Source organism: Felis catus, chromosome F1, assembly GCF_018350175.1.
Source record: "Felis catus isolate Fca126 chromosome F1, F.catus_Fca126_mat1.0, whole genome shotgun sequence".
Taxonomy (NCBI): domain Eukaryota; kingdom Metazoa; phylum Chordata; class Mammalia; order Carnivora; family Felidae; genus Felis; species Felis catus.
In genome coordinates, this window is record NC_058384.1 from 1,807,439 (window position 1) to 1,831,906 (window position 24,468).

The 24,468-nt window shown below is 48.7% G+C and overlaps 1 protein-coding gene across 8 annotated transcripts in view; it reads right to left on the reverse strand.

The window, feature by feature from the left end:
- Positions 1-18,714, reverse strand: part of ENAH (ENAH actin regulator) — a 137,050-nt gene extending 118,336 nt beyond the window's left edge. For all 8 annotated transcript variants that reach the window (XM_045049355.1, XM_023247682.2, XM_023247681.2 and 5 more), the window contains exon 1: positions 18,434-18,714. In XM_045049355.1, coding sequence (XP_044905290.1) covers positions 18,434-18,498 — 65 coding nt within the window. In that variant the 5' untranslated portion in view covers positions 18,499-18,714. The remainder of the gene's footprint in view (positions 1-18,433) is intronic.
- Between the last annotated feature and the right edge of the window lie 5,754 nt (positions 18,715-24,468).

Consider the following 24,468-nt stretch of genomic DNA (forward strand, 5'->3'; position numbering starts at 1 on the left):
TTTAAACTCATGAAGCGTAGGGGCACCTGAGTGGCTCAGTCGGTTGAGCGACCGACTTCGGCTCAGGTCATGATCTCGCGGTTCGTGCGTTCGAGCCCGTGTCGGGCTCTGTGCTGACAGCTCAGAGCCTGGGGCCTGCTTCGGATTCTGTGTTCCCCCCGCCCCGCTGTCTCTGCCCCTAACCCACTCACATTCTGTCTCTGTCTCTCTCAAAAATTATAAATAAACATTAAAAAAAATTTAAATTCATGAAGTATATTTTTAATGTACATTGACAGAGAAAATGTGATTTAAAAGCAGTCTGAATTTCCTATCTTTTAAATTAATCTGTGTAATGTAACAGCACGTACACACACGTGCCATCTACCGCACGTGAACACGGCATCTCAGATGACAAAGCTCGGTGCACACAGGTGCACACGGACTCCTCAAGACAAGCCTATGGCTGCCCCCGGAGCCCACAGATTGGAAGTCATTCATCTACGAGAAAAGCTGGAATCACTCTGAAGACCTGGGGCAAAGCACATCCAGGTTGGAACTGAGACGGCGCCGGGTCCAGGAGGATCCAGCGCTCGCCGGCCGGGCACTCCCGGGCCAGGGCACCGCCGAGGTGAATTCCTCCCCCAAAGGGCAGCTGTGCCCACACAGCACGTCGTTTCACTTTGTCGTTCAAAGACTCACAACGCCCAGCCAAGTGCGCCACACGGCCCATCGCCTCCTTCCTGCGCAAACTCCTAGCTGAAGGCAGACACCGCCCTGGATGCGATCTTAGGGAGGGAAAATTGAATCTGAGAAGCAGCACCGGAAGGTGACAGAATTAGAGGCCACACAGAATGCTAGAGCCGGGGTCTTTGGAATCACACGGGACTCTGATTTGAACCTCAGCTGTCATTCGCCAACCACACGACTAAGCCTCAGTTTCCTCCACCGTAAGTGAGGACACCAACCTCATGGCTCATCCTAATCCATCACATAAAGTGACTCACGGGAAGCACTTAGCAAGTCTCCTGGCCTGTCCCTGAAAGTGCAACAAAGAGTAGCTATGACAACCACAGATGTACTCATTCTACGTAAGCAGAGAACATTAAAAGTTGTCCTATGTAACTGGCTGGCCCATTTGGTTTGTACCCAGTGTAGGCAAAGGTTAGCCTCGGAAACACTGTGATCTCTGGGACTCGTGCCCCGTGCCCGACGTGTATCGGGATCAATGAGGACAATTCAGCAAGTCTTTGGGACACAAAAGTTAATCATGAAAATATCTTTAAAAAACAATGAACTGGGGCACCTGGGTGGCTCAGTCGGTTAAGCACCCGACTCTTGATTTCAGCTCAGGTCACGATCTCACGGTTTCGTAGGTTCGAGCCCCACGTCGGGCTCTGCGCTGACAGTGCAGAGCCTATTTGGGATTCTCTCTCTCTCTCTCTCTCTCTCTCTGCCCCTCCCCTGTTCATTTTCTCTCTCTCAAAATAAATAAACTTTAAAAAAAAAACCACTAAGTTTATTTTAAATACTTACATGCAACTAACAATGAGGTATAACAATTTCTTTGAATGGGTTTTATTTTGTCACATTAAAATTCGAAAGCTTATTTTTTTCATCTTCATATAGTTTCTAACTTACAAATGGGAATGTATGAAAGGACTTTCAGGATAGATTTTCTTTTTTAAAACACTATTTACAAATTGTGCTTGTGTTACCAAGCTAAATAACCAAATAGATGAGTCTTTTGCAATAAAAGTAGGGAACAGCAAGAATATCACCTTTTTTTCTCACTTAAACACAAAACATTTAAATGTTTTAAATGTCAAACTTTTGAGGCGCCTGGGTGGCTCAGTTTGGTAAGCGTCCGACTTCAGCTCAAGTCATGATCTCACAGTCTGCGAGTTCGAGCCACGCGTCGGGCTCTGTGCTGACAGCTCGGAGCCTGGAGCCTGCTTCGGACTCTGTATCTCCCTCTCTCTCTGCCCCTCCCCTGCTCGCACTCTGTCTCCAATCTCTCAAAAATAAACATTAAAAAATTTAATAAACGTCAAACTTTTTTTTTTAACTTTTAAAAATTGTACAGTAGCTCCTGACATTACCAGATTCAGAGCGGTGGTTCACAACTGGGTTGACTTTTCTCCCGTTCAAAATCTGACACTGGACACATTTTTGCTTGTCACTACAGGGCAGGGGGGTGAGGGTAGGGTGGGGCGAACTACTGGCATCTAGTGGCAGCCACCAGGGGCAAGGCTGGGCATCCTACAATGCCCAGGGTAGCCCCCACGAGACAGAATCATCTGACCCCAAACATCAATACAGCCGAGGATGAGGAACCCCGATTTAGAGGTTGGGATCTATCCTGAAGGAAAACTTGCTTTCTTACTAAACTTTCTTTCAACACGACTAGAAATACCCAGGATTTCCAAGCATCGTTTGTTGAAAAGATGATCCTTTCCCCATCGACTGGTCTTGGCGCCCTTGTCAAAAGTCCCGTGACCACAAATGTGCAAGTTTAACGTCCAGGGTCTCTATTTGGATCCACTGGTCTATGGGGCCAGTCTGTGCCAGGACCACACTGTTTTGATTACCGCAGCTCTGTAGTAAGTTCTGAAATCAGTTAAGTGAGAGTCTCCCAACTTTGTTCTTTTTCGAGATGGCTTTTGACTATGCCGGGTCCCATGGGATACCATCTAAATTTCAGGATGGGTTTTTCTATTTCTGCAAAAATATGCCGGATTTTGACAGAGATTATATTGAATCTGTAGTAGATCACTGTGGGTAGTACTGTCATCTTAACGTTAAGTCTTTAATCCAGGGACAGAGCTCTGTTCAAGTTAATTAGGTCTTTGATTTCTTTCGGCAATATTTTATAATTTTCAGTAGACAAGTCCCTTCCTTGCTTAAATTTATTCCTAGGTATTTTATTATTTTAGACACTACAGTAAATGGAACTGCTTTCTTATTTTCCTTTTTGGATTGTTCACTGCTGGTGTAAGGAAACACAACTGATTTTTGTGTGCTGATCTTACACCCACAACTTTGCTGAACTTGTTCATGAGTTCTAGTGGCCTTACAGGTGTCCTGCCTGTGTTTATATGTAACGTGTGTGTGTGCACGTCCGCCTCTGTATCTGTCACCTGGGGCCGTGAGCTGATCAAAGGGAGAGATGGATGAGGCCAACGCTGCGGTCCACACCCAAATGGGAAACTCAGACGAGAGATGACGTCGACATCCTAACCCCCAGTACCCCAGAACATGACCTTCCTTGAAAACAGGGTCATTACAGATGAATTAGTTGTGATGAGGTCACACTGGGGTAGGCTGGACCCTTAATCCAATATGACTGGTCTCCTTAAAAGAGGAAACCACCACATAAAAACAGAGACACACGGGGAAAAGACAGCCATATGATCAGAGAAGCAGAAATTGGGAGTGATGCATTTCTAGAAGCCAAGGATTGCCAAGGATTGCCAAGGATTGCCAGCAAACACCACAAGCTGGACGAGGGAAGGAAGGAAGGAAGGAAGGAAGGAAGGAAGGAAGGAAGGAAGGAAGGAAGGAAGGAAGGAAGGAAGGAATTCTGCCTCAAGACTGTAACACAAAACCCTGAGTTTCCAGCCTGCCTTACAAAGCTCAGACTTATCAACCCCCAATACCATGAGTCAATTCCAATCATCCATCAATAAAGGAAAAGAGGGGATCTGGAGATCATAAGAAAAAACTGCCTACTTCATAAATGTGGCCCACGATCTATACCAAAACCTGACTGCATCAGTTTCTGGGGCTCCTGGGTAGATCAGTTGGGTGAGCATCCAACTCTTGATTATGGTTCAGGTCATAATCCCAGGGTCATGGGTTCGAGCCCTGAGTCGGGTTCCACACTGGGCTTGGAGTCTGCCTGGGATTCTCTCTCTCCCTCTGCTCCTCCCCCTGCTCTTATACACGTGCACACTCCCTCTCTCTCTCTCTCTGTCTCTCAAGAAATAAAAATTTTAAACATAAAATAAAATTTTAAAAAACCTTATGAATCAGTTTCTAATTTTAGTGCTTTCCACAGATTCAAAGAGAACCGCATCAATTAATCAGTTAAAGGGAAACAGGCTTGCTGACTGGGTGACAGGAACTTATTCATATAATCAGGTTTCCAGGCAGAAAAAAATACACTTGATGTGTTGTCCTTACGCTTTCAAGTACATTACATATTAACATTTACATATAAAAGTTTTTTATCCAAATACCCCATCGTGACACCTTTGCTTTGTCACTTATTCATACCTGTACACATACCGTGATCACAGGGATACAAAAACATACTGTGTTTAACGCAAAATTGTTCAAAGTACTGTCTTAATACCTTTGAAAATCACGATTCAGAGAGAGAATTAAAATGGGAAGGTCTAAAACAATCAGTAATCATGAATTTAGCTTTTACATGTATTTTTTTAGAGTTACTGGAAGTCCCTGATTATACCCGGCGTGTTGCAAAGCGCTTACGGAACTGGCTGGAGCGAAGAGAAGCCTCCAGTGCGTCTCCGAGGGGAGTTTATGCCTGGAGTGGCAAACGCTCTGGAAGGTGGACAGATGCTCCGAGCTCACTACAGGAGTGATCGCTGAAGACGCGGACTAGAAGAGGAAACCGCAGCGAGAGACACCGCGTGGGCACAGAGGCAGCTTTCTGGAAGACAGAACAGAAGGAGCAAGACCAAAAGCCCAGTAGCGCCCCTGGGGAACCTCAAGCACGCCATTCCAAAATGAACGAGGGGCACTGAGGCGCGGCTGGAGGGTCTGCAGGGCCCCGAGCGCCAGGCGGAGGCGCCCCTTCCGCGGGCCGCGCAGGGGCAGGCCGAGGTTCTCCAGAAGGACACGAGGGGGGCACCAAGCATCACACACGGTGGGAAGGTGGAGGGGCGGAGGCCCGAGGGTCCGATGGTGGGGAAGGGAGGCTGGTCCCCCGTGGCGCAGGTGATGGTTCTACCATTCAGGGCTCTGCTTCTCAATCTGAAGAATCATATTAACATATTTCAGACATCATTTTAAAATTTAGGTTCTTTAAGAGTTTAACGTTCCTTACTTTTAGAGTGCCTAAAAACAGAAGTCTTTCATGGTAAAAGCTGAAGAAAAAAGGCAAAGAACATTCAGAAGCCTGTGCTTACTAATACAAAAGCAAAGGCACAACACGAAGAGAGCGATAACTAGAGCACACCAAATCCATAAATCCTCCAAATGCGTTATGTCAGACGGCGAGACAAGGCAGCAGATGCGTAATCTCATCGTGCACAGAAAGACCCTGAGGTCTGGGCAGCCAACGGAAGGGCTCACAGCCAGCAAAGGGAAGGGCTCTGAAGCTAAAGGTGATTCTGTTCAACTTGACTTCTCTTCCCAAAATGAAAACACCGTGAAAAACCTCCATACCCAGAGGAACACGAGAGGATGACAGAGAGACTTTCCTTAAAGTAGACGATCCGAACAAAATAACAGATGAGTATGACAAAACACTACAGCAATACAAAACAACGTTGTCGATCTGCCATAAATAAAAAGCACTCTGCGTGAGAAAAATTTTAAGTATGATTTGCAGACATTTCGAAAGAAATCAAACACAAATACACGAAATGGTCTCTAGCCTCACGATACCATCCATATACCATTCCTCAAAGCTTTTGAAAAGTGATTCATCGCTACGCCCCCGCCTAAGCTATAAGCACAAGGGAACGGGTCATGTCTACGCTCACCTTTACTGTTTTAAAGTGGTTTTTGAGGATTTATCTTTTTGGGCCGTGTCTCTAACTTTGGAATCCCAGAGCAAGAAGGATCACGCAGGAACCATGCCTGCAGGCCATGACCAGGAGCTCAGTCTTGAGTGTCACGGCAGGCGGAAGCCACGGGGCGTGTGATATGGGAGACTGAGCTGACCAACCGTGAGCTACGCAGAGCACCTGTGAGCTGCTGTGGCACAGGTAACAGGAGACCAGATGGGACAACCGCCCGATGCAACAGCAATCCAGAAGCATACATATGTTAAAACGTAATACAGGACAAAACAGGTTCAGGGGTCTTGATGGGATTCGCTGCCAGATGCCCCTAAGATGCCAGGGTTGCCCAGGGATGCAAAAGTAACCTACCGCCACAACACCCACCACTGAACTAACCATTCGTAAAATCAGTCCCCATCAGGCGCCTGGGTGGCACAGCTGGTTAAGGGTCTGACTCTTGATCTCGGGCGGCTCAGGTCACGATCTCACAGTTTGTGAGTTCGAGCCCCACGTTGGGCTCTGCACTGATGGCGTGGGGCCTGCTTGGGATTCTGTCTTTCCTTCTCTCTGCCCTCACCCACTTGTGCATGCTCTCTCTCTCTCCAAATAAATAAGCTTAAACATTTTTCAAAAAAAAAAATCAGCCCCTATCAAACATCCCTCCCTGTCGGTGGCCGTCCAGTTCACCTTCTCCCTGTCGGTGGCCCAGTGACTGACGGACGCTTCAACGACGGAGCAACACAACGCAAACCATGCACGAAGCAGGAGTGCAAACCTTCCCAGAGACGCGGGCCTTCGTGACGTCACTGAACACGACACGAACAGTTTCCAACCAGCGGCAGAGCCACTGACAAAAACAACAATTTTGAGAGGGACGCTGACTGGGCAGGAGAACGAGAGGGCGGCTGACAGGTGGGAGGTGTGCTCTATATCCTGACGTGGGTGGTGGCTACACACGCATGTAGACGCGGTAAAACTCCATCACGCCGTGTGTGCGCTTACAATACACTCCGCCGTATCTACGTTAGACCTTAAGGGGGAGAAAAAGGAACGCAAGATGTCCTGTGACCTCCAAGAAGCACTGGGTCTGGATGTGAGGCCTAGAAACCCTACAGCCAGCCGGCCCCAGAGGCAGAGAGGTGGCAGAGACACCTGGGCGCAGGGTGCCAGCGGCCCGCTCTGCCCCGGACCCCCAGTGCAGGGCAGCAACCGTGCCTAACATCCTCACATGGGGCAGGCTGTTACTTGCAGCCAGAAGCATCTTAACAGAGACAATGAGCAAGTGACTGGAGAAAGCCAAGACAGACGAGGCAACAGGAGGTCAAAGAAATACACCGGAAATCGAGGTAGAGCCCCTGGCCTTCCGAGTGGAGCCCCTGAGCATTTTGGCAAAACGACTTTCTTTGGGAAGACGCTAGAAAAGTCTATCACGAGGGGCGCCTGGGGGGCTCCATCAGTTAAACATCCGACTTCGGCTCAGGTCACGATCTCGCGGTCCGTGAGTTCGAGCCCCGGGTCGGGCTCTGTGCCGATGGCTCAGAGCCTGGAGCCTCCTTCGGATTCTGTGTCTCCCTCTCTGCCCTTCCCCCACTCACGCTCTGTCTCTGAAAAATGAATAAACGTTTATTTTAAAAAGTCTATCACGATATGAAGGGTGCAGTTCTATGCTATCTTACAATTTTAGAGAAAAATTATGTAAAAATCAGCAACTAACACTTGATTCACTCTTGTTCCATTCTAAGAATTTAACACAGCTGCAACCACAACACGAATGTTTTCATAATTTTGTTTCGTTCTTCGAGAGGAAACCCAAATAAAACCTTTCCTCCCTACCTGGCTATCACTGAGGTAGCACTCCTCTTGTAGGGTCAATTCATTTGACATGGCCTTGCCCTTGTACCAATTTCCTTCAGAAAATAAAGATCCCTTATGTGATGAGATCACGAAGAAAATAAATCACTCACTCACATGTCTGCATTTTAAAAGTTCTGGAAGTCCTAGAAGTTCTAGGACACAGAGGCCCCGGGGCAGACTGGTCAAAAGTGTGAGCCCCAGAATGGCCTGCCTGGGTCGGAACCCCCGTCCGCTGGGGACTAGTGGGTGACCCTGTGGAAGCCGCTCTTCTGGGACTCTGTGTCCTCATCTACAAAGTAACAACGGCTCCTACGGCAGAAGTTGTTGGAGGAGCATTAAATAGGCAATATGTAAAGTATTTCAGTCAATGAGTACTCAACAACTGTTAGCTATATTTCAAAACCTAAGACAACCAAAGTATATAAACGCCAACGGTGGAACTGAATTATTAGCAAAGGAAAAACTTTCTTAAAATCCCAGGCATTATGTTTAAATACAAGCACATACAGTTTAAATAAAATTAAGACAAGCAAACATGGAAACAGATGTTGTACTTATACTGTAAAGGAGCTATAAGTTTAATTTCTAAAGATAGAACTTCATTTTTATTTTTTTTAACATTTTTTTTTATTTCTGAGAGAGAAGAGGGAGACAGAGCATGAGCAGGGAAAAGGGCAGAGAGAGAGGGAGACACAGAATCCAAAGCAGGCTCCAGGCTCCGAGCTGTCAGCCCAGAGCCCGACACAGGGCTTGAACTCACGAGCCGTGAGATCCTGACCTGAGCTGAAGTCGGATGCTCGACCGACTGAGCTACCCAGGCGCCCCGAGAAGAACTTTTTTTTTTTTTTTTAATTTTTTTTTTCAACGTTTATTTATTTTTGGGACAGAGAGAGACAGAGCACGAACGGGGGAGGGGCAGAGAGAGAGGGAGACACAGAATCGGAAACAGGCTCCAGGCTCTGAGCCATCAGCCCAGAGCCCGACGCGGGGCTCGAACTCACGGACCGTGAGATCGTGACCTGGCTGAAGTCGGACGCTTAACCGACTGCGCCACCCAGGCGCCCCCGAGAAGAACTTTTTTAAAGGTACCATATCAAATCTATTGTGCTAGAAACTACTGTGTTGCCGTACCTTTAGAGAGGATGTGAAAAATCTGAGTACAGAAAGGGGGGGCGGGAAGCATGGAAAACTTGGTCAATTCTCTCCTCTACTCAAATTAATCCATTAATTTATCACAAGTCTAATTAAAATCCCAACAGGTTTGGAGGTGTCACTTTTCCTTTTATTTCATTTTTATTTGTTTTAACTGATAAAATAATTCTAAAACCCCTTTAGAAGAATGTATTAAATGGAAAAGCAAAGTTTTGAAAGTTCTAAGAAAACAAACAGTAACTTCCCTTACTAGACATTAAACTACAAACTTACAGTTGTTAAATCATGAGGAAATAGGACCGAGTTAGATCATTATCACGTCCAGAAACAGAACTCGGTGGTTATGGAAACCCAGTACGTACACATGAACGTGGCGTTTCAAGCCAATGAGAAAAGATGGCTTAGTCAACAGAGGATGGTGACAGGTGACCAGACACGCGATACTCAGATCCTAACCTAAACTCCCACCACCTTACATCAAAATAAATTGTAGGTGGCTTACACTGAAACATAAATGAAGCCATAAAGAGAAAAGAAGAAAACGTAGGTGAGTACACAGACAATTTTAGGTTGGGGAAGGCACGACAGCAAAGGCAGAAACTATCAAGGAGAGGACTGACAGAGGCACCTCTCTACCGAAACAAGGAAAACTAAAAGCCAAGGTGAATCGTGTCCCAGCTCCGTCCCCTGCAGTCTGCTCCCACGCAGACTCTGGGTTTGACCACATGACCGGCCAGGGCCCAGGAGACAAGGGGATAGGTGACAGGCAGGGATCCGACAAGAGCCTGCACACCAAGGCTGCCACTTCTGCGTGAGCTGCCCACAGAAGGCCCGAGAAGGCCCAGGTGAGTCCCAGGGAGGTACCTCACGCGCCTCCTACTGGCTGCGAGCTGGGGTGTCAACCACGCGGGAGACGTTATACCTGCACGATGAGGAGCTCCCTGTTGAAGACACAATAAATCACTGCAGGAATGACTTAACATCTCACCGGGAAACAGACAAGCACATGAACAGACGATTTGCACAAGTACAGGGATGTCCAATAATCACACGAGGAAACGTCCGACTCTCCTAGTAATCAAAGAAACACAAATCAAAACACTGACGGGTGCCTGGCTGGCCCAGTCGGTGAGGCCCATGACTCCTGATCCCGGGGGGTTGTGAGCTCCAGCCCCACCATGTTGGGCATAGAAAGAGCTTAAGAAAAATCTAAAAAATAAAACACTGAGATAACGCCTTCTGCCTATCAGATTGGCAAAGATTAAAAATGCTGATACTGCCCTAAATTGGACGGAATGTTAGAAAGCTGACACTCTCGTCTACTGTGGCTAATTTGGTAACGTGTATCAGAAACTAATAAAATTCCCTTTCGTCTGGTAAACTCATTTATTTTTCACTCAAATATTTACTGTGGACTCATAGACACCTAGGTGGGAACTAGGAACACAGCCAGATCAGGCAGGACCTTAATAATCCGGGTTTTATTCTGGGAGTACTAAGATGCCACAGAAGGCGTTAGCAGCGAATGACAACAGCAACCAGCCACGTTTACGATCATTCTGACTGCTGCCCAGAGAAGGGGGGATGAAGATAGAAATGAGAAGACGCTACGTGTCCACGTGAGGGGCACCTGGCTGGCTGTCGGGGGAGCATGGGACTCGATCTTGGCATTGTTAAGTGTGAGCCCCACGTTGGGTGTAGAGATTACTTAAAAATAAAACCTTAAAAATAAATAAATGTTCACACGAAGGGACCGGTGGCCCATATTTGAGTGGCGTCAGAGAGACGAAGAAGCAAACAGGTTGACCTCAGAGGACCTAACAGAAAAAAGTAAGAGAGAGGAAAAAATACATACTAGGAATTTATCCCAGAACATAAATAGATGTGCAGATAAAAAAGATCAAATATGTACACAAAGACATATATCCGAAGATGTTCACAGCACTGTTTTTATAATAACAAAAACAGTGAAAAAAATCTAAAAGTCCATCCCCTAAGGAGTAAATTGAACAGATTAAGGTCACCCAAAGCATAGTGAAAATACTACACATTCTCTTAAAATTACATAGATCGGTACTGAGTGACAAGAATTATGTAAAAAGGCATCAGTTACAAAACATATAATGTAGAACAATTTCACTTACAAACAGTACGATCTCACTTTTACTTAAAACACACTCGTACATACATAAACATACTTATGGCTGCATATGTGCGTTATAAAAAGTCTAGAAAGCTATAAATCAAAACAGCAAAACTTTAGATAGTTTGATTTTGAGTTATTAACATCTTCATACTTTCCATACCTTCTGAAATCTACATCAAAACTGTACTGGGAGTTTATAATGGAAGGGAAAAAGTAACTAAAACAAAACAAAACAAAACAAAACACTGACCAGACATTAATTGGGACAATAGTCATTGGTTCATTTTCTCAAAATACTGCAAACGCAAAGATTAAAGAGATTACAAAGCAATAAAAATAACAATGTTCTAAATTAAAACTTATGATTCATAAATCTTAAAGTGTTAAAAACTCAAGAGTCACAATTTGCTGGCAACCCCAGTCTAGCATGAGAAGGGGAGAGGTAGGGACATCTCAGGACTCTAGAACGAAGCAGACACTCAAACGGAACCAATGCGCGGTCACCCTAAAACCACAGGAAGGTCCCTTCGCTGCAGGGGTGAACGCCCAGCCTGCACCCCCCTGCGATGCGACCCAAAGAGCTATTCCTTTTATTTCACTCATGCTCTGGGTTCTTCAGGAAGCTTCCACCGCACCCAGCTGACACAAGTAACACAGAGACCGAACAAGACAGAACACGGAGGGCCTCGCACACACAGTGAAAGGCAGTCAGTTTTGGACTTCGTGCCATGAGATGCACTGGTTACCAAGACCACATGTTTTAGAAGAACTTTACCCCTGGAAAAGTCCTCGGTCCATCTAAAGATGTCAAGACTACTCTGTTCCCCAAAGACAAAGCTCTCTTTGGTATCTGAGGGTATTGCAGACATACCCAAGAAAAATCACCAACAGATTACACGGTTCTCCTAAGATTCTCCTGATTTGCTTCATGGACCATCGGTGAGCTCACCATCAGGACCCCTGGCAGGGCCACCAGAGGGAGGGCCCCAAAGCTGTTTAGGCCGCCCAAGGCGCCTCAGCGAGGCTTCCCTCCCGCACTCCCACCTGCCTGGCTGTCTACAGGGAAAGGCCCAGGGACTCGGTCTCCGACCTCTCTTCTTTAGAAAATACGAACACATTCATTTAAAATATTAGCCCAAAGTTGTAAAGATGTCAGAAACTGTGTACAGCGAATGACAAGATCTATTCTAGTGAATAAGAGGAAATAATAACCCCAGGATGAGGTAGCGTGGCTGAGATATCATCCACATACCCTAAACGTCACCATTTGAAAAGATCAGATTCAGTGGGTTGTGCAAACGTCAGCACCGTTTCATTCCAGAACATCTTCGTCCCGGGAGAAAGGAGCCGGGCACATACCCACAGGAGCACCCACTGCCCACTCCTCCTTCAGTCTCCTGCTCGGGCCCTGGCCACCGTTTATCTTCCCGCTGTCTCTAAAGACGCCTCTGCTGGACACTGCCTATCACTGCAATCCTGTAACGTGGCCTTTCGTGTCTGACTTCCCTCCCTGAGATGTTTTCACCCCTCTGTGGCATGTGGCACTACTTTGTTCCTTTTCACGGTCAAATACTATCCCATCGTATGGACATACCACACGTTGATTATCCATTCATCATCAATGGACGTTCGGGCTGTTTCCACTTTTTGACTATTGAGAATAATGCTGCCATGGACGTCCGCGTGCTAATTTCTCCGTGGACCCACCTTTTCATTTCTCTGCGGTCTACAGCTAGGAGAGTAACTGCTGGGTCAACAGCAACTCTACGTTTAACCTCTTAAGGAACTGCCAAGCTGTTTTCTAAAGCGGCTGTGCCATTCTCTTTCTTGTGTAATGTTTGTTTATTTTTGAGAGAGAGAAAACCCGCGTGCACGGGAGCAGGGAAGGGGCAGAGAGAGGGGGACAGAGGATCTGAAACAGGATCTGCACTGACAGCACAGAGCCCAACGCGGGCCTCGAACCCACGAGCCACGGGATCATGGACGGAGCTGAGGTGGGACAGCGCCGAGCTCCCCAGGCGCCCGCCGAGCTCCCCAGGTGCCCACGGCAGCTGTAACCATTCTTAACGCAAGTTTAAGAGACATCAGGCTTTCAAAGAAGGGATTCACTCTCATCAAGTCCATTTTGTGCGCCAAGTGCTACGCCTGGGTTTTATAGAATTTCTGATTTGGTTTTCCCAGTAGTTCTATAATGCAAAAAGTATCTCCATTTTCAAAACAAATTCAAATCTCAGACCATAACCGACTCAAAAATCAACCACTTAGTAAATGACAAAATAGAAGCCAAACGCAGGCTGACTTCAAAGCCGGTCCCCTTCACCCTCTGCCGAGCAACCGGTATGCTTAGATGCATGCACACTGTTTCACACCAAAATGGTTCTTTGGAAAAGCTATTTGTTAATTAAATTCATTAGAATCATTCTAAAACAGAAGCGTCACAATGGAAAGAAATTTCTAGAAAATATGAGCTCTCTTGTTGCACAACTCACTGTTTACTTTCTTTAGCAAATGACATTTGTATGCAGTATTACTGAAAACAAAACCTATCTATATATTGCCTAAACGTTATACAGATCAGCTTCTTCTGCCAAAGTTCTATGAATGGCCAAAAAAATCTGGGTATCTTCCACCGTGGACTGAACTGTGCCCCCAACATTCACAAGTTGAAGCCCTAACCCCTAATGCGATTATATTCGGAGATACGGCTTTTAGGAGGTAATGAAGATTACATGAGGTCATAAGTTTCTGTGGTTTAAGCCACCCAGTCTACAGTATTTGGTTATGGCGGCCTGAGCTGAGTAACACATCGTCCTTCATGAGTATCAGAAACTATCCAATTATTAGCATTTTAAGCAGTGGTAAGAATCAAAACAAAGGAGGCACTAAGTGGAAGTAAGTTAAACCCACACACATGCAAAAGCTTTCTGCTAAAACAGTATTTACAAGTCCCATGATCGAAGAGACTGTAAAACAGAATGATGGCCCTTCTATTAACTCAGGATGCAACAAGGTAGTCCAGGATCATGGTATCCTCCACAGGGCTCTGGAGTTAAACAAACCCCAGTCTCGCTCTTTTTGGCCATTTCTTAGCTTTCTGTTTGAATAAGAAACAAACTCTACACCTATTCCTGTGCTCCAGATGCTGGCATTAGTTTGAATTAAATTAACATTTATTACATGCCAAATACTATAATACACCCTTTCGTACCCAGAACATCTTAAAGAACATTACAGGTGCTCCCAAAACGGTGGTTGCTATTACCAGTGAACAGATCCTGGAAAGGAATACCCTAGTCAAAGCCAAACATTTACATGAACACCCACTATTTGCCAAATATTTTACCAATACCATAAACATAAAAATGCAAACCCTGCAGGGGTGCCTGGGTGGCTCGGCTGGTTAAGCATCCGACTTGGGCACTATCTCCGTCGGTGAGATCAAGCCCCACGTCAGGCTCTGCACTGCACCACCAGTGCGGAGTGGAGCCTGCTCGGGATTCTCTCCCCCCTGCGCCCTGCCCCTCTCTGCCCCTCTGCCACTCAAGTGTGCTCTCGCTCTCAAAATAAATAAATAAACCTTTTTTTTAAAAAAATGCAATCCCTGCCTTCAAGGAGCTTACAATGAAAAGAGACAGATAGATTCAGATATTTATAAAACAACACAGTAAACGCAAAAGCAAAAAAATATACAGAGCATAGGGGAACACAGGGGAATGCCAGAAAACTTCATAAGCCCTTATCTGGAGAAACATCTATTGAGGTACAGCTCAACTCAGACTCCTTTAACTTTTACGAATACTCAGTCTCATCCATCAACTGGGGGGAGGGAGGGTTAAGTCGACACAGGAAGTGTTTAAGTCCCCTCTTCCTCTCCCACAACCGCATAAAAACTGAAATCACATTTTCCCAAATCCTTCTTTCGCCGGCGATAAAGACTGGGTGTTTTGTAAGTTACACAATTACCCTAGATTGAAGCTGTGAGTAGGGTAAAAGTAACCAAAACCATCAGTCCGGTATGTGATTCCTTCTACACCAGCCAAATGGGGTCTGCCTAGTTCCTCTGGGGGAAAGTCACACATCCAACAAGTACAGTGTAAATGAAGAGCAATGACAACAGAGACGCCAGTCTGTGCCTCCTTTCATGGGTATGTCACTTGTCACCTGACACGACAATCCTGTGAAATAAAAGGATACCTCCATTTTTACCAGTCTGCTCAATTAATGAGAAAATCCCGAATCTTCTGAGCCTTGACTGTACATTCTAAAATGCATCTTAAGCGTATCACTACCATAAATGAAGGTAACAAAATCCTAACAAGTATTTCGAAGACTCTAAACATCCACATAGGAAGGAAACGTCAAAGATCAATCTCCTCACTTAGGAAGTAAGAAGGCTGGACTAGATCAGACGAGAAGGACCATTCCAGGAAACACCCCCACTGCCACACTCTGGGTGGCCACACGCGGGTCCCAAACAAACACCACTCATGCACGCTTTCCCACCAAGCCCAGAAATGCATTTATGTGTGAGTCAACAAGGCAGCCACCAGCAGTTGGGAGCAGATAAGCAAAATGTAACCTACTTACCATCCTTGAACTAGAAAAGGCCCAGAAAGGTAAAGCAAACTGCCCGAAAGTTTAACATAACTAGTCTAAAACAGAGCTGAGCCGGGAAACAAGAGCAGGAATAGAACCGTATGCTGCTTTATAAAGCATACAAAACATCTTCTCTGCCCTTATCATTTGACTCTCACTACCCAGGCAATAACTGTCCCTGTTTTTACATATTTTTAAATGCGGATCAGTGAAATAACGTGATTAGCTCAAGGGCATCCAGCTAGTAAGTGGCTTTGATGAACCCTCATAACTCTACCACACCTTTTCTTTTTAAGACGAAAGTCGCCCGGGGGGCGCCTGGGTGGCTCAGTGGGTTGAGCGACTGACTTCGGCTCAGGTCATGACCTCACGGTTCGTGGGTTCGAGCCCCGCGTCGGGCTCTGTGCTGACAGCTCAGAGCCTGCAGCCTGCTTCGGATTCTGTGTCTCCCTCTCTCTCTGCCCCTCCCCTGCTCATGCTCTGTCTCTCACTCTCAAAAATAAATAAACATTTAAAAAAAAAAAAAAGTCACCCAGTAGAGAATGTAAGTATGGACGATTTACACGTAATACGGACCTAAGAACGTCTGAGCTCTTAGCCACTAGTCTACACGCAATTATGTTATATCAGACAAGCTCCTCTTTCCATCAGAAAAGAGCTTGAGGAAGTAACCAACTAGGTTAAAAAAAAAAAAAAGTCACTTAAAAGGCCTACACTATGTTAAAATTACATATACACACTCCTGCCTCAAACATAAATCCTCTTCCACTTCTAAAACATTACACAAATGAAAAATAATAGAACCAAAAAGTTGCACGTTACCCTAATAAAACTACCAGTTTTCTGGGTCTCCACCTTTTTTCACCGTCTCGAGTAAGAAACACACTTTCTCGTTTTGTAAATGATCCTCTTTAAATGAAGTATTAACACATAATTCCACATACAGCCTTTGACACGTGTAGCATGCCTTTAAGATGGTCTCAAGAATGGACAGCATCACTCGGTTCCCTCCAGCCTGGGAATATTACACGCAGCGAGCCTGCTATTCCTGAAATTGAAGTCATCTGAGAGATCTTATCATAAATACTTAAATGGCAACATATTCATCATATCCTCTCTTCGGAACTCTGACCAACTGAAATGGAAATTCCTGCCCATGCATTCCTATTTCTGGATGGACTTTAAAACATCAGAACTACTCCTTAATATAAAGACTCAATTTAATACTACAACGCGTATGTCCCACAGCACTTAAAAGCATCATTGAGATGAAGTCAAATGTTCATATAACCTGAAAAGCCCTTTCTTAAGCACCAAAATATCCCAAAGCCTTTTGCAACCGGCACAAGGACCTTTTATTCCCATACCAAACCAGCCTACTTTTATAGGGATCTGTGGAAATGTGTCCACCTGAGTTGTACGAACCACCTGCCAAACCATCTAATGCCTACCAAGTGAAAAGCTGATCCTCTTTTGTGCTCTTAAATTATTCAAAATGAGCCTACAAAGAATGGCCGTGGACTACCTGGACGAGCCTTTCAGACCGCTGCACCAGCTTGTTTTTGTGCTACTGGAAAGTATTCGTGGGATTCCTTCCTCTCCAAATTTAGAAAGGAACAGAGCAGGAAGCATAGAAATTACAAATCATTCTTCCTTAGAAAAGGAACTTTTAGGGGAAGACGTAATTTACCTGTGACAGGCTGACAACTATACAGGAGAGTGATCAAACTTCACTGAATACCCAGAACTACTTTTTTAAATTTTTTTTTGGTTCATCACCTCTGAATCAAACAACTTTATAATCATTTTATTTTAAAACACCCCAGTTTCACTGTTCTACATTTCTCAATGTTGATATAAATTTACCCAAAATTTGGGGGGAAAAAAAAAAACTTGTAACTTCTGGTCTGCAAGACTCCTACAGCATTAAATCTTTGAAAAAAATATCAACAATCGTATGAGAAGATATAAGGTTACCCATGTTTTATTACAGTTCCTGCGTTTTCAAGGACATCAGTACGTGGAGGAAAAAAACCATGCTCAAAACCCACGGTTCAAGTTTTTCAAGCCATATTTTACAAAGATGATGTTTTTGGTTTGCATGCCATAATTACATTTTAAACTGATCCTTCCCGTTTGAAAATAAGTTGTGTGAAATGACTAAGGAAAAGGGATCTCTTAGAGGCACAGCACTAAACACATTTTTAAGGCCAGGAAGATCAAGGTTTGAAACTTGGAATCACAGAAAACAGAACTCAAATTCCCAGTAAGCTACAGTAAAAAAAATACAGCTATGTCACACGAGAATGTATTAAAAAAAGGGGGGGGGGGAATGTTCAACCTTGATGGAATAAAAAGAAGGAAAACTAGCGTTGGAAATGGAAACTACTTAAATTGAGGCAGAATCCCCATGACATGACATTTTCTCGCCCAAGCGAAGGAATCCGCAGATTTCGAATCGCCGAAATCTCGCATCGCCTTCGGAAGGTCTGGGCAGCGGCGGGCCGTTAATCTTTAACACAAAGGAGCGAGCGCGGCGAAGGCGCCGCGAGACCACCGCCCCCCGAGGCCGGCGCCCGGCGCCCCCGGGACCCCCGGAGGCGGGACCCCCGCGGGCGGGCTTGCGCGGACCCCGGGGCGCCTCGCGGCCGCCCCCACGCGCGGGGAGAGACCGCCGCAGCGCCGGGCCCGCCGAGGCCGCCACGCTGCCCGACGGCACCCCGGGGCCGCGCTCGGCGGCGGGGGAGGCGCCCACGGGCAGAGGCCAGCGCGCCCCCCACACCCACGCGGGCCCGCGCCCCCCGCCCCGCCGCCTCCCGGTCACCTTCGGGCGCCCCGCGGGCCCCCGCGCCCGCACGCTTGGGGCTCCCAAACTTTTCTGCTCCCCCCCCCCCACCCGCCCACCCCCGTTACAGCCGGGCTCTCGGGACGAAGGCGCACGACTCCTCACCTCCGCCCGGAACAATGCCCGTCTCCCGGCAACGCGCACGCCGGGGCCTGCGGCCCCCTCCCCATCCCCACCCCCGGGCCGGGCCGGGCCGGGCGCGCGGGCGGGGGAGGGAAGCGGCCGAGCAGGGCCTCGGGGACGGCGGGCGGAGCCGGGCGGCGGCGGGTGCGGAGCGAGGCCCGAGGGACAAAGAGACGGAGGCGCCGAGGCCGGGCGGCGCCCGCCGGGGGTTGGGGGTGGGGTGGGGGGGGACTCCGCGGGGTCGCGGCGCCCGCCGCACAATGGCCCGCCGCCCCCGCCCGCGCCCTCACCTCATGGTGCCGGCGGCCGGGGACGCGGGGGGCGCGAGCCGGGCCTCTCCTCCGGGGGCGGGGACGCGGCTGGCGGCCGGCGCTACACCATGTCCCCGCGCGAAGCGGCGGCGCCGGCCGGACGCGGGAGACGCGGCGGGGGCCGCGAGGCTGCGAGCGCGGGGGCCGAGGCTGCGCGTCGTCCCGCTGCGGGAGCGCCCGGCCGCCCTGGGAGGGGAGCCCGCCGCCGCCGCCGCCGGGCCGAGTGCAGGCGGCGCCGCAGCCGCGGAGGAGAGCCGCGAGCGCCGCGCGGGGCCGGGGAGGCGGGGCGCGCGGCCGAGGAGCACGCAGGCGCCGCCCTCGCTCCCTCCCCGCCCCCTCCCGCCCCTCCCCCTCCCCCCCGGCGCGGGGGCGGGGCGGGGGGCGCGCGGCGAGGGGCGGGGCGGGGAGGGAGCGCCCCCGCGTCGGCCGCCCGGGCCCGCCGCCCTGCGGAGCGGGCTCGGCGGGGCCCCTTTGTGGCCTCTCGCCCGCCGCCCGCGCTGCCCCCGGGCCTTCCCCGGCTGCCGGGCTGCGGGGGCCTTGCGGGGGGGGGGGCGGGTGGCTAGCGGGTCCTCGGTGGGGGGGGGGGGTGGCTAGCGGGACTGCGGGAGGCAGGGGGGCTGCCTGGCGTGCGGAGGCGGGAGCAGCGGAGGCCTGCGGGGGACAGCTGGGGGCTGCGGGGCAGTGGTACTGCGGCGGACAGCGGGGCCTGCGGGGGCGGCAGCTGGGGGCTTCGAGGCCTGCGGGGAGGAGCGGGCGTTGGGGGGGACAGCGGGGAGCTGGGGGGGGCTGCGGGGGTCGGGGGGACAGCGTGGGTGGGGGGGATTGCGGGCTCTCCAGCCGGCTCCTGGAAGGGGGTGGGGCGCCTAAATGGGCCGCGAGGGCCGCCGGGGCGCCGCACCAGCCGGGAGACACGGGAGACACGCGCACTGGGGGCGGGCATGACCTCATCGGCTGGCTCACGCGGGGGGGGAGGGGGGAGGACGCGGGCCGGGGGGCGAACCCGCGACAGTTGCAAAGGCTTGCGCAGGTCTTCCCTGCGCTCCAAGTCACCCGCTTTGAGCTGTCGAGTGGGGCGCCGTGGAAATCCACGGGGGCGGGGGGGTGGGGGCCGTCTTCCAGCGAGGCAGAATTTATGGTGTGGGAGGTTGTCGGCCCCCAAAGCAAATCCGGGAATCCAGTAAGAATTCAGACTGGACAAATGGCAGGCGTCCTGCAGTCGCCAGGAGGAGGAGGAGGAGGAGGGTGGGTCTCCTCTGGGGTAGGTGGCCCGGAGGAAAAGGTCTGCTGCTGCGGGGTCCCCGGCGGCCTGCGCGGGCCCGTCCAAGATGGAGGCCCAGGCAGGGCCCCAGGAAGCCGTTCAAAAGTTTGGATGGTTTATTTTAAGACGGAGGTACGATTCCAACTGTAGTTATGCCACTGGAGACCGTTTACACTTGCAAAGGAAACGTGAGCAGGCGACAGGCATGCTTGGTCAATGCCTGGCTTGTCTGTGATGGAACCGCGCGGCCCAGTTTTCACTATAAAAAGCATCCTGGTTTCAGACTCGACGCTGAGTTATTTTCTTTTCGGAACCCGCAGCCTCCAACCAACAGTGACCTGCAGCTATGGCACAGGACCAGGGTGGCCTCAGGTGGCGGAAAGCACAGTGCCTCTGCTTTAACGTGGTGTTCTTGAAGAACGCTAATTTCCGCCCACACACCTAATTACAGCTTACCGCCACACAGCATCTTATTCAGGGACCTCCGAGCGCTGGGAGAGAACACCCTCGCCAGTCAACTGTCCTTGTTGCCACATTACGGGCAGAGACAGGGAGGTGAAGAGCTCAAGAACTGGACGAGTTAGTTCAACGGGCACCGTTAAGAATGATAGCTACCAACTGTGAAGGTCATTGTCTCCGCATCAGTACCGCGGTGGTTTCCATCATGAAGACAGGGGCCCTTCCAATATTACCCTCCCAATTAGCCAAAGACCATTTGCTGCCGAGGCTTTTTTTCTTGGAAAAGTAATAATAAGACGTGCTGAAGTATGTTGGGGAAGTATTAATAAGACATGTTCGACCACAGAGAATTTGCACCACATTGCCTGAGTCCATTCATAGCAATACAGTAAATCCAACAGAGCTTGTGTTTCAGGGAAAACTCTCAGGAAGGGCCAAAAGGGGTGGAGATTTTGCTGTAATGACTCAAACCACCTCCTGTCAGAGAGAGAGGCAAGGATAAAAATGCCTTACAGATGACTCCATAACTTACTTCTCGTTTGTGAAATTTAATCCATGCCGCACTCAGTAAGCGATCTGTCCCATCTCTATCCTGACGGCAAACATTCCAACGGTATGGGCACCGAATTAGGCAATCCGGGTGGAAAAGCCTCCTCTTATTTCCTGTGTTTATTAAAAATGTACCAGCCAAGAATCTTGGCTGCCTACGGCCATTTTCATCCTCTCGCATGGCAGCTCGCCAGTTGGTCATACCATTGCCTTTGGATTTAGATATGGCAACGGGTGGCCTGACCTCCAAAGGTCATTCTGTGGAAAGGCAATTTGTTGTCTTCGGGACAAAAATGTTATTGCTTCTCGTGCATATTTGGTTTAACAGTCAAAGAGGGCCCAGAGGAACTGGAGCTAGGAAATCACAGACTAATTCTGGCCACAGAGGAAACTTTGTGGAACATGTCACCCTATAGAATTAAAGAACGTTAGGGGTGCCTGGGTGGCTCGGTCGGTTGAGCATCCGGCTTCAGCTCAGGTCATGATCTCACAGTCTGTGGGTTCGAGCCCCGCGTAAGGCTCTGGGCTGACAGCTCGGAGCCAGGAGCCTGCTTCATGTTCTGTATCTCTCTTTCTCTCTCTGCCCGTCCCCCACTCTCTCTCTCTCTCTCTCAAATAAACAAAATTTAGAAAAATATTCTTTCTAAAAAAAGAATTTTAGAGATGGAAAGAATCTTAAATCCATCCCACTCATTTTTTTCCAAAAGGGAAAGTGAGACCCAGAGAGGTTAAGTAAATTGCCCGCCATCACACAGCCCCTCTGTGGTCGGACTTGAACCCAAGATTCAGAGTTACCAGTGTACTGCTCCTTCCGCCACATCACACTACCTTCCTGTGGCAAGAGAAACAGCGGCGTGAGGCGGTCAGAGTTAAAGCTGATTCGCTTCTCGTGGACCCTGCTTAACAATTAGACTCTGTTGGCTCGGCCGGATGGAGAAAATGGTCTGAACTCTCACAAGTGTTGTCCAGCCGGAAGCCCAATGCCTGGCCCTTCTGTGGGCATCCAGATGTTAGAAAGGCAGGAAGGTCTGCCTGCTCTAATCTAAGATGAAAAGGAGACTAGTCCTCAAAAGACACAGGCTTTCTCCTTAATACTAAGTGTATGAACGTCCACCTCCCTCCCTAGAGCAAGACCCCAGCGGCAATCTAGAACAGCCAGCGGAATAGACCTGCCCCGAGCCCCAGGCGTCCACAGCCTTAATGCTGGTCTACACCTCTGTTAGCAGGGTGCACCCAGGCGGAAGATGAAACAGAAAATATGCTTCTGTCGAAGATGACTTTGCTTTGGGAGTGTTGTCAGTCTGGCTCCGAGGGTTCTCTCGGAACATGCCGTGTTTAAATTCGTCTGATACATCAGTGTGGGTTTGCCCTCCATTTATGGGCATGACTAATGCGGTTCAGCAGTCAGGCAAACAGCGCGAGAGATTGTAGGCACGGTCTCCCCAGCGCCCCAGAAAAGGGCTCTCCCCTGAAAAATTAGGAGTTACTTAGGGACGGGACGGGTGAGGAAGAGAAGGTAGTCTCCAGTGGGTCGTGATGGTACCCTTTCTACTCCTCTGTATCGGTATTTTTTTCTTTTGTGGCAGTTCACAGCAGAATTTTTGTTTATCTCTCCAAGAATGGAAAAAAGAAATAATGTAGAACATGATATTCCAGTAGGACTCAAGATATTTTTCTTACTCATCTTTCAGCTCTAGCCGCCCATATATAATCTGGGTCCTAAAATATTATCAGGAGACATAGACGCGAGGGGAAAGTATTTGCCTCTGACATTTGCTTTTTTTTTTTTTTCTCTCTCTCCCATGTGTCATTTTCTCCCTTCCAAATTAGGACTTATTCAGTTAATTTCATTTCCTCTTCCCAGAGTCTCTTTTCACAGCGCTGCACTGTGTGAACTTGACAGAAGATTGTTAAAGCCCGAACGGGAATGTTGCGGTAACATTAATTGGGAGAGACCGTATTCTATAAAACGCAAGACTACATCATTTCCACAAAATTCAGCCCCGGCCGCTAATTTAAAGAGTACGGCAGGTGGGCTCAGTTCTAGATAACAATAAAATCATGGTGCTCTACAGATGGGATTTAAAAGAAGCACCACCACAATCTAATTCTGAGCTCTTGGGTCTCGCAGAATCTGCCAGTGGCTTGGGAAGAAAAGCTAGCGGTTTCCTTTCTTCTTGCCTTGATTTCCTCGTCCCGTGTACTGTAACGTAATCAAACTTGAGAATACCGGGCAATCACCTTAGGGACCGTGACGATCAGGTGACAGCTCACCTTGGAATCTCTCCTCAAAGGAGATCAGGAGGAAAGTTAATAAAGAAAAGATTCGTTTCTGCCTAATCGCAGTAGAGAAGCAAGGTATTACCACTAGCACGTATCCTGAAGAAGCTGTCGGGAATTAATTCACACTGCATCACCCCACGTGGTTTGGGGCTCCCCTCCCACATCCAGGTTGTTTCAAAGTCCATTAAAAATCCTGATTATCCTTCTCGTTGAAACTGTTGCCCAGCACGGTGATCCGGCCAAATTCTAGTTTGAGAAACTATCTTTGCATCTTGATTTTTCTTAAGTTTAAAGTCCAAATCCAGTCTCTGGTCAAGGCTTGCTACAGTGGGAAGAAAGGTTTAACCTTCACGCATTTAGCGCCTTTGGTGTCAAATGATGAGATCAAATGGCGTTGTCCCATCAGTTCTACACAAGAAGGGTGGAATTTGTAAAGTCCTTGAGAAGGTAGCCGGGGGTTAAATACTTCTAGTAAGGGAATTGAACTGCAAATCAAAAAGTAAGGAAATGAAGGGCAGAACAGAACCTCTCCTTCTCCTCTCTCTGCACTAACCATACCTGCTTTAGATGGAAGCCGATATGGATAGGCTCTACGTTTGAGAAAAGTAATGTTCTGGAGCCACAGGAATGTGGGAGCGGAGCGTGGCTGTGATTGGCCCGCGATGTTATCTGCCAACCTGCCAGGCATTTATGTACCTCGGTTCATCCGACATGCCTGGCCTGGGAGGTGGGTCCCCTGAGGGTCATCCTCACAGCTCCCCAAAGTGAAGCACAGGGAGGTTAGGAGGCTGGCCCCAAGCCACCCAAGCAGTAGAAGAGAAAGCTGGAAAGGCCGGTTCCGCGGGCCACGCTCTTAAGCTCTGCCCCCGATGGCCTCTTCGATTTCACTTCCGCGATTAAAGACAGAAAAAGAGAAAAGGGCTCAAAGTCCACTTAGGAACCGGGGCGAACATTTCAAAACAAAACAAAACACTCACAAGTCACTTACCTCTTCCTTTCTGCCCCAGGTAGTCCGCCCGGTAAATCCTGGGGCTCAGGCCACCCGGTCATAAATAACCACCACCTGCCCCCCCCCCACAGGCAGAGATTTGTATCCTGAGCCTGAGCCTGAGTACCCAGGCTCGTACCTCGCGCAGTGTAGGGACCCCAAAAATGAG